At 51.8% G+C, this 12,505-nt stretch overlaps 1 protein-coding gene across 1 annotated transcript; it reads left to right on the top strand.

The window, feature by feature from the left end:
- Positions 1-1,088: 1,088 nt before the first annotated feature.
- Positions 1,089-11,839, top strand: GPR4 (G protein-coupled receptor 4). Its single transcript, XM_025269334.3, has 2 exons — positions 1,089-1,229; positions 9,762-11,839. The coding sequence occupies exon 2, from the start codon at positions 10,620-10,622 to the stop codon at positions 11,706-11,708; it is 1,089 nt and encodes a 362-aa protein (XP_025125119.1). The 5' UTR covers positions 1,089-1,229; positions 9,762-10,619; the 3' UTR covers positions 11,709-11,839.
- The last annotated feature ends 666 nt before the right edge of the window (positions 11,840-12,505 follow it).

Raw genomic sequence — 12,505 nt, 5'->3', positions numbered from 1 at the left:
GAGGAAGCCCCAATAATTATTATAATTATAATAAAAGAATAATAAACAAAAGAGAATTTGCAAGCCCGATAGCTGTCACTTTTTCTTTCCCCCCACACTGTGCCAGATCTTAGTTGCTGAGTATGGGATCTAGTTCCCTGACCAGAGATCGAACCCAGGTTCCCTGCATTGGGAGCTCAGAGTCTTAGCCATTGGACCACCAAGGAAGTCCTAGCTGTCACTTTTTCTAAAAAAAATTTATTTTATTTTTTATTAGTTGTCACTTTTGCGTGTTACATCCCAGGTCTGTCCAAAGTGCTTTGCCTAAGAATGGATCAGTTTATGAAGGACATGATGATAACGTAAAAATCAGCAAATATTTTTGCAGCGCTTAACATTCATGTATTTACTCCTTGAAAACAACGTGTATTGCACATGTATCGTGTAGTAAAGTAACCCAACAGAAAAATGACACTCCTTCTAGTGGGAAGGCAGATATTTAGAAAAACAACCCAAAAAAGTGGAATACACAGACTGTTAGGACACTTTCTATGGGGAAAAGCAAATAAAGCAGGGAGAAAGAAGGTCGTGGAGGGGGGCGGGGGGGGGTCATGTTTTACAGACTTTATAGTATGACGTCCTCTTGATAAAAGGACTGTGAGAGACCACAGCATCAGAAGAGGAAACGGAGGCACACAGAGGTCACCAGCCTAAGTCTGGCCAAGAGGCGGGGCTGGAGCTGGAAACCCCAGGAGAGATTCCTTCCAGGGGTGGCCCTGACCATGGGAATGGGGAACTAACAGACCCCTCATTCTCTCCCTTGGGGAGATGGGAGTGCAATGACCGAAAAGTTAATGACTTGGGTCTGGGGTCTCCCTAAACCCCCGTCCCCCACCTCCCTATAGCTTAAGGCTTGATCTAGTTGGAGTGCGGGGTTGGAGGGAGGGTAAGCAAAGGAATTTATGAGATGGAGGCTTCCACGCTGGGGACGTTGAAGGACTCGGGGGTGTTTCACCAGCAGGTGAGGTTTCTCCAGAGCTGGAAAGCTTTAGTGGGGTGAAGGGGTTAAGGGGGAGCGACAATGGAGGGGTTAACGGGGGCGGGCCCGGTCCGGGCGGGGCGGGGCCTCAGCTGGTGGCTCTGGCCCGGGGCCGGGAGGAGTCGCCGCCGGGTCCCTGCGCCGCCGCGGAGCCCGGATCCCCCAGCCGCAGGGAGAGGCGCCGCCCGCCCCGTCCAGCCGCCACGCGCAGGTAGGCGCCGGTTCCTCCCCGGTCCGCGCAGGTCCCGCGGCCGCCGGCGGCCGCTCCTCCCCGCGCCCCTCGCGGACTTTGCGTCCCCGCGTCCGTCCGCTGCCTCAGTCTCCCGCGTGGCCTCGGTCCCCGCCCCTCTCTGGGGCTGGCTCTCCTTGCGTCTCCGCGACTGACTGTGTCTCTGGGTCTGTCTCCATCTCTCTGTCGGTCTCTGATGTCTCTCTGGATCTGCGGTCCCTCTTCCTCTGCTCGTGTCTCTCCTTAGCCATCTCGGTGTCTCTGTGTCGATATCTTTTATCTCTGCCTCTCCGTCTCTCTCTCTCACTCCGTTTGCCTGGATCCCTGGGTCTTGATGAACTCTCAGTCTATACGGATCTCTCTGCCTCCGTCTCCCCGTTTCTGGGCATCTCTTAGCCTTTTCCCTTCCTGTCTCTCTATCTCTCTGTATGCCTCTGTCTCTGTCTCCACGTATCTTAGACCCGGTTCTGGCAACTTCACTCCGTCGTCATCCTTCTCCAACTTTCCCCTGGACTGAGGGTCTTCTTGGGAGTCGGGTAGGGGGCAATAGGATTACCACCTGGGGCAGGTGGTTTGAGTACCCCTGTGACCTGGGCTCCCCCTTAACAGAGTCACCCCAGTGCTCTGGAGGTCGCACCCACCCCACCCTCCAATTTCAGGAATTCCTGGCTGGGGGAGGGGGTGAACTTCCTCCTCAACTTCCTCCAGTCCAGGATTTGGCTGGGTCACCCATTAACTCCTTCCTGTCTCGGCTTCATCCCCGCCCCCCGCCCCCCCCCCCCCCCAACCACCCTGATGGACAGCTCTGGAATTTCTGTGAGGCATAGACTGTGGGATGAATGTCATATATACTTAGATGGGATGAGGGCTGGGGGATTTTCTGGAGGGCAGAGATGAAGATGAGGGGGGCCGCACCCCTCATCACCCCCCACCAGGGCCCTCCACCAGCCACACCTCTCCTGAACTCACCAGTGTGTGCCTGCGAGCTCAGTTGTGGCCAACTCTGCGACCCCGTGGACTGTCCCCGCCCGCCAGGCTCCACTGTTCATGGGATTTTCCAGGCAAGAATACTGGAGTGGGTTGCCATTTTCTTCTCCAGGAGATCCTCCCCTCCAGGGATTAAACCCACATCTGCTTCTCCTGCACTACAGGCAGATTCTTTACCGCTAAACCACGGGGGAAGAATTCACCAAGGGCCCCCCAACTCTGTCTCTGTGGTTGAGCTTGACTTCAGGTTTTGGGTGAGGATGGGGAGGTTGTCCTCTCTGGGCGGTGCTTCAGTAGGAGAAAATGAGAGAGATTGATGGTTTTTTTTTTTGGCGGGGGGAGCTCCAAAACTCTGGGAATCATAGCATCAAGAAGTTTTGAATGTGGACTCTTTTTTTTTTAATTAATTTTTTAATTAGAGTATCATCAGTTTTGAATGTGAAGTCTTTGCATGAAAGGACCCAAGTATGTGAGAATGATCCCAAAGGAGGATTGGGAGAGCTCAAACCTTCAAGTTAAAGGTCTTGGGGTATTTGAATCCTTCAGTCCAAAAAGATGGGCTTTGGAATATTGGCAGTTTTCAGTGGTCGCAGTCGAGAGCTCAAAAGTGCTGTCAGAGCCAGCTAGACCAAACCCCCATTTCAGAGATGGGGAAACTGAGGCCCAAGTGTAGAAGTCCCCAAGGTGAGTCAGTTTCAGGCTGGGTTGGGACTCCGGTTCCACTGAAGCCCAAATCCAAAGTACTGGCTTCTTTTGCTGCCACTACCTCAGATTAATGTGGGGAAGGAGGTCTTCACAGACAACAGGGAAGAATGCCAGGGTGAGTGTGAATAGCTGGAACCCAGGAGGGAGCATTTTTAGAAGCAGAGGAGAGAAAATATTTCTAAAACCACGGTGGTGGAGAGGGAGAGGGGATAAGAGTTGGTTGGAGTAGAAGGGGTGGAATTTCAGAGAAGGAGGGAAGAGAAGAGGGGAAGTGGGGAGAGGGGGCAGCGATTAACTCCCCCCTGACTCTGTCTCCTGACCCTCCCCATGAAGCCCACTGCTCCTGCAGGACAGGGCCTATAATTTGGTTTGTGTCTAGACAAATAATAACTCAGCCTCAGCCAGTATGTGATCCAGTGGGGTGGGATGAGACAAAGTTTCTGGGCCAGGTATAGAGAGGCATCCTGGGATCTTAGTGTCCCCACCAGGAGGAGAGAATTTAGGGGCCAGGTAAATGTGGTGACTACCCACCCCCTGCCAAAATTGAATTCTTAGTATTTTACAATTCTGCACAACTTTAGAACTTCAGGCTGCTGGAATGTTAAAAAAAAAAAACCGGAAGAGATAAATGGAGAAAAAAGGAAGTGGGGTTCACCGTATCTGTAAAAAAGAAAGGGGAAATACAGATTCATGTTTGCTGAGCAAAGATAATGATCACTGAGAGTTTAATAATAGATTATGAAAGTTGTACAATTTTTTTTTTTTAATCATAGAGCGTTCTAACAATAGAACTTGAGAATCCTGGAATGTGAATTTCCTGGGATATTGGAAACCTAGAAGGGTAGGGGTGTGGAAAGCCGCCATAATAATAATAATAGAATGGAAGGAAGGTAAAGCTCTAAAAGGTTATAATAATAGAACAGTAAACCATAGCGTGGACTAACAATAGAATCTGAGGATCTGAGAGCCTTGGGAATCTAGAACATCAGAGGAGTAGAGTCAAGGACCCTCCCTGGTGTCCCTTCTGGGTGGTGTGGGGGACATATGTGGAGGGGATGGGGATCCCTTCGGTAGAAATGGGGAAACTGAGGCCAGTGGAATGGTCTCGGTGGCTTGACTGTTCCCGGTTCTCGCCGGCCAGCCGCCAAGGCGCCAGGTGGGGAGCGAGGCTCTGTGATCACATTTCGTTCCCCTAATGAGCAGACCTACCGGAGCTGACTGGTCCCCAGGGGGCTGACAGGGGAGCAGGAGCCTTCAGAGGAGGGAAGTGGGGAGTGAGAGAGGTGACCTGGAGGCTTCTAGGACAAGGCTGGTGGTGAGTGGGTGCAGGGGCTGTATTACCTCTCCCTCTTGCCCTTTCAACCCCCCACCCCCAAGCTTTCAGCCTTGCTGGACTGAGAAGCTGCTCCTGGAGCCTGGCTTGAGCAGCTGAGACTGTGCAAAGTGGGGTCAGGGGTCTGACAGTCCTTTCTGTCGCCCCACTATCGCTCCACATTCCCAACTTGTCTCTCTTCCCTGGCCTTCTGGGAGGGACCAGGAGGGAGCAGGGGTGTGGGGTTGGGGGAGAGAGTGCTGGGCAAGGGAGTCAGGTGGTGGAGGGACATGCAAGACCCCCGAGATCACTTGCCTTCTGGTGGTGAGAGAGTCTGTGGGTTTTTCAGCAGAGTCTCAAAGAGGGCTGAGAACCCCAGAAAGACTTGAGAAAAAATTACAAGAGTGCAGGGAGGGAAGAGAGAAAACATTCTTTTTTGTTAAGAACTAGCGATCTAGGCAGCCTTGACACGTCATGTGACTTAGACAGCTAACTGCCTTGTGGCCCTGGGCCTCAGTTTCCCCGTCTGTATCAGGTAGGAGTCAAATAACTTTGTGCCCCCAGTTGTGGCATATAGGCTTATTGCATTGTGGAGTTCTAACAGTCTGCCATTCCACGCTATCTTTATATGTGGTGGGGTTGATGTTGGGCATATCTCAGGTGGCGGAGAAGATAGGGCTGAATGCCCCTCCCCCCACGCCTAGCATCCCCCAAGAAGCAGGTGGGTTGAAGTAGAGGGACCGGAGGAGGGAGGGGCGAGTGTCCCCTGGAGGAAATTAGCAATGGGAAGTGCATTTCCTTTGTCTGCAGGAAATCAGTCTCCGGCCTGTGTACCCACCCCAGCCTCAGCAGAACTGGGGGGTTCTTGAGAGGGTGGGACAAAGGGAATTTCTCTGCTCTCACTGTCTCCTTCCATTATGAACTGGTTCATTTCTCATGTCAGCTCCCCAGTGCCTGTGGAATAGTAATAATTGTTTAAACACGGCTCAATTTATAGATGATATCACCTCTACCAAGGATTTTGTTTCTTTCTTTACAATTAATTTCATTTTTTAAATCGAAGTATAGTTGATTTTGGCGCTGTTAGATAGCATCACTGACTCAATGGACATGAATGTGAGCAAACACCAGGAGATGGTAGAGGACAGAGGAGCCTGGCGTGCTGCAGTCCACGGGGTCACAAGGGCCGGACACAACTTAGCAGCTGAACAACGACAACAGTAGTTGATTGACAGTGTTGTGCCAATCTCTGCTGCACGGCAAAGTGACTCAGTTATACACATTCTTGTTTTTTAAATATTCTTTCCATTATGGTTTGTCACGGATGTGGAGTTAAGAAAATATTCACACCCCAAAAATTATTCATGACCTAAAAGTTGAGAGTTACATTTTACTGGGTGGGAATTTTTAGGACTTCAAGCCTGGGAGATAGCATCTCAAGTCACCCTGAGAAAACATGCTCCAAGGAGCCAGGTTATATAGATGTTTTGCAACAAAGGGCAGGTAGTCTGAACATTGGAAGATTGTTGTCAATTAAAGAAAACCAGATATCCCAAGTTGAGGAATTTAGCGCTTTTCTATGTATTATGGGAAGATGCCAGAGTCTGGGCTCAGTGAAATCATTCCTTTGATAGGCATCTCAGCTATCTGGGGCCAGTATCCTGTGTTTTCACATCCTGAGCTTTCTAGGGGTGGGGGGGACTCACCACGGGGAGTGGTTGCAGTCTGATGGCTGCTAGATGGCAGGTATTCTTTCCTTCCTGAGTTCCCTCAAGGCTCACCAGCTCACCATCCATTGTGGCCGCATTTGCTGGTGACTGACATCCTCGTTTACTGATACGGCAGGAAATATTTCATTTCTCACAGGATATTGAATATAGTTCCCTGTGAATAAGTTGGGAGATGTTTCATCCTCTTCAATTTTCTGTAAGAGTTTGTATCAAATTGATATTTTCTTCTGTGTTTTTTTTTGGGGGAGGGGGGTGGGAGGGGCCATGCCATGCAGCATGCAGGATCCTAGTTCCCCAAATCAGGGATCAAACCCACACCCTCTGCAGTGGAAGCCAGGAGCCTTAACCACTGGACCACCAGGAAGTCCCAAAGATTTTTGTATCTGTGATGCAACTGATATAAAAGTTGTGTCCCACCTCCCCTTCATGCAGAAGGAGAAACTGAGGCTCCTGCTGCTGCTGCTAAGTCACTTCAGTCGTGTCCGACTCTGTGCGACCCCATAGATGGGAGCCCACCAGGCTTCCCTGTCCCTGGGATTCTCCAGGCAAGAACACTGGAGTGGGTTGCCATTTCCTTCTCCAATGCAGGAAAGTGAACAATGAAAGTGAAGTCGCTAAGTCGTGTCCAACCCTCAGCAACCCCATGGACTGCAGCCTACCAGGCTCCTCCATCCATGGGACTTTCCAGCCAAGAGTACTGGAGTGGGGTGCCACTGAGGCTCCTGAAGGAGAAGTAATTCCCTTGGTCTTACAGGCTGAAGAAGAGACCCAGGGCAGAGAGAGAGAGGTGTTTTGAGTGATTTGTTCTGGGCTGGAGGAGGGGTGGTTCAGTTCAAAGGGAGGGACCGGATTGTACTGTTCCAGTCGGGAGCAAGCCCCCTCCCTCCCATCTCCACAGGATCCAGGAGTGTCTGTGAGTCTGAGGTGGGGGCAGCTCTTCTGTTTCCGGAGGACCCCACAGGGGGTAGGGCTTACTAAGCGGGACTCAGCCCTGACCTTTCAAAGTCAATTATGCAGCAGAGAGAGCCTGCCCTTTTCACTCTTTCCTTCCTCATCTCTTTATCTCTGGGACCCTGCAGGGACTTGCTGGAGCTTGAAGTGGGGGGTGCTGCTGCCTCAAGAGGAGGTGGTGCCTGTGTGGGAGCAGGGGCTGACCAAATGCCTGTTCCCTCGGCCAAAGGCATTTATTGAGTGCCTACTGTATGCTGGGCCTGTCCTGAGTGCTGGCGAGAGCTACAGCAGTCAATATACAGTCCCTGCCCTCCCGAGATATCCACTCAAGACAGACAGGCAGACACAAACAGGATGCAAGGTGATGTGAAGAGAGTTGTTTAGTCGCTCTGTCGTGTCTGACTCTTGCTCAGTCATGTCTGACTCTTTTGCGACCCCACGGACTGTAGCCCGCCAGGCTCCTCTGTCCATGGGTTTTCCCCCAGGCAAGAATACTGGAGTGGGTTACTATTTCCTTTCCCAGGGGATCTTCCCAACCCAGGGATGGAACCCTTGTCTCCTACGTTGGCAAGCAGATTTTTTTTTTTTTAACCATTGAGCCACCAAGGAAGCACTGGAACTATGGATAAGCATATTTTCATTTTGCATTTGTGCCTTTTCTAAATTTCCTTGAATAATGACAGATTTCCCTCACTTCTTGAACTTCCAAGTACCCAATCTATTCAGTCTATCCCTTTAACGTCAACTTCATAGCCATTGCCTCCGTCCTGACTCAGTCCTCTTTCTTGCCTTGACTTTTACAACAACCTTTTCCAGCTGTGAATAAACTAACAAAAAGCACCTGACAGACATGTGTACCTCTCTCCCACCAGCCATCTACGACGGCAGAAATCATGTCTTATTTATATTTATCTCCAGTGTCCAGTCCTATATGGGGCACAGAGGAGGCGCTCAGATGTTGGATGAACTGAAGTTCTACTCAAATAGGATGTAACCTCCTAGAAAAGAAGAGCCCTATCTTGAGATTCTGTGATTCCTGTAATTCCTCCACACAGAGTGTGTGGGTGTGGGTGGGCAGGACTGTGGGTACAGAGGGCTGCCCTGAGGAAGTGATGGAGATATAGGAGCTAGTCCTAAGTAGATCTGAAGGAAGGACAGAGGTGGTGAGGCTGGAAAGAAGGTCCAGCCTTGAGCCTGCTGAGGTGGGGGAGGGAGAGGTGAACAGGAAAGTCAGCTAGGCTGCAAAGGCTGGGCAGGCAGTGCCTTGTCACCTGGGGGGAAGACTTGGGATTTTGTCCCAAGTCCATGGGGAATTTATTGGAGGATTTCAAGCAGAGAAGGATTAATAACAAGAGCTGACTGACATGTTAGAGAAACCTGTCTGGCTGCCATGTGGGGAGTGAGTGGAGGGAAGCCAGAGTGGCAGGCAGGAAATCCTTGGGGAGGCTCAACCGCAAGGTCCAAGCCAGCGGTCTTGGTGGAGCAGAGTGGGCAGCGGCCGGGGTTTTAGAGACACGTGTGGGCACATAATTTACTGTGGAGGTTAGGGAGAGCCCAGAGCACTCTCCCATGGGAAGATGCTGCTCAGGCACCTGGGAGGTTCCCGTGGGCCTGCTGGATGCCTTGGGTCTCATCCCTTCCCCTCTTTGGCCCCTCGGTTTCCTCATTTGTCCTACTGACTCCATCACTGGTTTTCAAAATGTGTCCTGGGGACTCTTCAGAGGTGGACTTCCTCCCACCACCTCCTTTTATCTAGAACACAGAGTAGCTTCCCCTTTTCTCTGTCTTAGATGAGGTTTCCTGTTGAGATATGTTTTTTTTTTAAAGTGGTTCCACAGCCTACAAACTGATGCAAACCACTGGATGGAATGGCCTCTAAAGATGCCTCTACTTCAGGACTTCACTCCCATCCTCTTGGGGGCTGACAGTGGTCCAGGGCTTGGTCCAACACTGTCTTTTTCCCTGTGCTTAAAGATCTCCCCAGGACCAGGGGGTGACAGGCCCAAGACTCTCACTCAGGGAAGTCAGAGGGAAGTGGAAAGAGACAATGAAGGGGGTGGTCTCCGAGGGAGGGCACTCCTGGCACTGCCCCCACGGCTCCCCCTTGGCCAGTTGAGTTCTCATAACTTCCCTGCCCCAGCCCCCTGCAGCTATGCTTCCATGGGCTGTCAGCCCAGGGCCCCTTTCTGTCCAATTATTCTTGGGTGACAACGGACGTTCAGGCTGGAGAAAGGAGGTGAGAGCCAAGATTTTCCCCGCTCCAGTTATCAGGACCTTGGACAGGTCTCTGAACCTCTCTGTGCCTCAGTTTGTCAAATAGGGGGAATAACAGTACTTTCCTCATAAGGTTCTTGAAAATTTAAAATTCACATCCATTAAGTGCTAAAGACAAGGTCTGCTATGTAATAGGACTCAAAAAAACTTTAGTTGTTATTATCACCACCATCATCATCATTGTCAAGAATTCAGGGCCCTGGGTTAAGAGGAGGAAGCTGATTCTAGCCTGGTTTCATCACTGCCTTGCTGTATATCCTTGAGGGGAGTGACCCAGCCTCCCTGGGCCCTGCCTCAATGTCTATAATATGATAGGTGAGACTAGTTCAGCATTTCCCAAAGCATGATATGAGACTTGTGCCAGTTTTATATGGAAGAAAGTTTTAAAGAAACAATTAGGGAAAAAATATAACTGACATCTCAAATCTGTGTTTTCAGTGATCTGTTGCTTAGATTAAGCATCATTAAGGTGCCTACCCTCTGGAGCTTACAAAAGGGTGTGGGGAGCAGAGGGAAGTCCCTGACACCTCTCACGACAGTTCTCTTTCCCTACAGGTACGGCAGTCAGCTTTGAACTGTGAAGCAGGGCCATCTCGTCTTAACTGCTTGGCCCCCACCAGGACCAAGTTGGAGCCCCTCCCATGTCCCTTTAAATTTCCGGTATTGGTAACCCGGTGCTGATAGAGCCCTTACTCACCACCTTCCTGTTTCTTTAAAACCCTTCCCACATTCCCCAGACTGAGTCTTCTCTCTCTTTCATCCCTCATAGGACACCCTCCTTTTTTTGTAGTCTTCGCCTCTTTGGTTACCTCCCTTATTTCCGTATTTCTTACTGGGGTCCTAGTAGGTGTCAGGTGTCAGCACCCCCATCCATCTGGCCTAGTCTCCTCCGCTTCCAAACTGTTAACTGCCCTATCTCAACACTACCCCATACATTTCCTGCATCTTCTAGTACATTTCACCTCACTGTTACTTCAGCATAGCCACGCTTAACTTTCTACATCCTCCACAAATCTCTGTCTTTCACCACTGCCCACTGATGCCTTCATCTCCCATATAAACACTCCCCTTGGTCAATCGTGTGTTACCCCAGTACTCTCCCATTTATGCTCTGGTTGGGTCTATAAAACCTCCTTGACAAAGCTTGTTGTTAATCCTGCCACCCCCAAACCTCCCTCCTGTCGTAACTCTATCCCTCCTCCAACTTTTCTCTCTGAAGCCTCTGTCCTTCTCTGCCCAGTCTGGCCTACAATTCGCAGTCCACCTCATCCTCTAACCCCGTGAACTGCCTCTCACCATGTTCCCCTGAGCCTCCAAGGAGGGGGCTCAGGGGGGCCTGATGGCCTCCCGCCCCCCGTGGCCCCATAGCCCCCGTGGGCCAGGGGAAGCACCCCGAAAGACCCAGTGCCAAGGATGGGCAACCGCACATTGGAGGGCTGCCACGTGGACTCCCGCGTGGACCACCTCTTCCCGCCCTCCCTCTACATCTTCGTCATCGGCGTGGGGCTGCCCACCAACTGCCTGGCCCTGTGGGCCGCCTACCGCCAGGTGAGGCAACGCAATGAGTTGGGCGTGTACCTGATGAACCTCAGCATTGCTGACCTGCTGTACATCTGCACGCTGCCGCTGTGGGTGGACTACTTCCTGCACCACGACAACTGGATCCACGGCCCTGGCTCTTGTAAGCTCTTCGGGTTCATCTTTTACACCAACATCTACATCAGCATCGCCTTCCTATGCTGCATCTCGGTGGACCGGTACCTGGCCGTGGCCCACCCGCTGCGGTTCGCCCGCCTGCGCCGTGTCAAGACAGCCGTGGCCGTGAGCTCCGTGGTCTGGGCCACAGAGCTGGGCGCCAACTCGGCACCCTTGTTCCATGATGAGCTCTTCCGCGACCGTTATAACCACACCTTCTGCTTCGAGAAGTTCCCCATGGAGGGCTGGGTGGCCTGGATGAACCTCTACCGAGTCTTCGTGGGCTTCCTCTTCCCTTGGGCGCTCATGCTGCTATCGTATCGTGGCATCCTGCGGGCTGTGCGGGGCAGCGTGTCCACCGAGCGCCAGGAGAAGGTCAAGATCAAGAGGCTGGCCCTCAGCCTCATCGCCATTGTGCTGGTCTGCTTCGCGCCCTACCACGTGCTCCTGCTCTCGCGGAGCGCCGTCTACCTGCGCCGCCCCCGGGACTGTGGCTTCGAGGAGCGTGTCTTCTCGGCATATCACAGCTCGCTGGCCTTCACCAGCCTCAACTGCGTGGCTGATCCCATCCTCTACTGCTTCGTCAATGAGGGCGCCCGCAGTGACGTGGCCAAGGCCCTGCACCACCTGCTCCGCTTTCTGGCCAGTGACAAGCCTCAGGAGATGGCCAACGCCTCACTCACCCTGGAGACCCCGCTCACTTCCAAGAGGAACAGCATGGCCAAGGCCATGGCAGCCGGCTGGGTGGTAGCTCCACTTGCCCAGGGGGACCAGGTGCAGCTGAAGATGCTGCCGCCGGCACAGTGAACCTTGAATCCTGCAGAGCCCCTACTCCTCCGGTCTAATCCCCCACTCCTTTCCTTCTGGCCCAGTGTATGCAAATTGTATGTAAATAAGGCCCTGTTACTATTCATAAAATGTAAGAAAATAGGAAAACAGTGAGGCTGATGTGTCACTTATCAGCCGTCATCCTCTGCCATGACCCCCTGATAATTTAGTAGAACTGTGCCAGGCCCTGTGCTGGGTGGTGCTAGTGACCCGGCAGTGACAAATGGCAGCCCTGGCTCTGTCTTCACGGCTCCCATTCCAATGGAAGAGACAGATCTATCCCGGGAGGGTGATGCTCCACAGTGGGCAGGGTTCACACAGGGGAGCCCAGGGGCTGGGGGAACCCAAGAGGGCCTCTGTTGCAGTCTGGGGGATGGAAAGGGCTTCCTAGAGGAGGGGACCGATAGATTAAGTTTCCAGAAGGCAAAGACAAAGAAGTTAGGATTATTTCCAACAAGGGAGTAAAAGTCTGTGATTCAAGGGGAAAGTGGAAGGAGTATTGAACAATCACTTGTGTCTTTGGGAAGCCCCTGGTCATATAGAGTAGAGAGAGAGCAGGACAGAACATTTCAGAGTTTGGAGATAAACAGATTTCTCCAAGTGAGGCCTGAGGAGGAGGAGGGAGCATGTCAGAACTCAAATAAAGGGCAATTGGTCAACTGTCTGGAGAAGCAGGGAGCAGGATAGGCTTGGGAACAGGGCTCAGGACAAGAGAAGGGTATTCATTCATTCAAGAGAGATTTATTTATACCTATGCTGGCCGGTATAAACAGTGA

The sequence above is a fragment of the Bubalus bubalis genome, chromosome 18, assembly GCF_019923935.1.
Source record: "Bubalus bubalis isolate 160015118507 breed Murrah chromosome 18, NDDB_SH_1, whole genome shotgun sequence".
Taxonomy (NCBI): Eukaryota; Metazoa; Chordata; class Mammalia; order Artiodactyla; family Bovidae; genus Bubalus; species Bubalus bubalis.
This window is presented reverse-complemented; position numbering and strand designations above follow the sequence as displayed.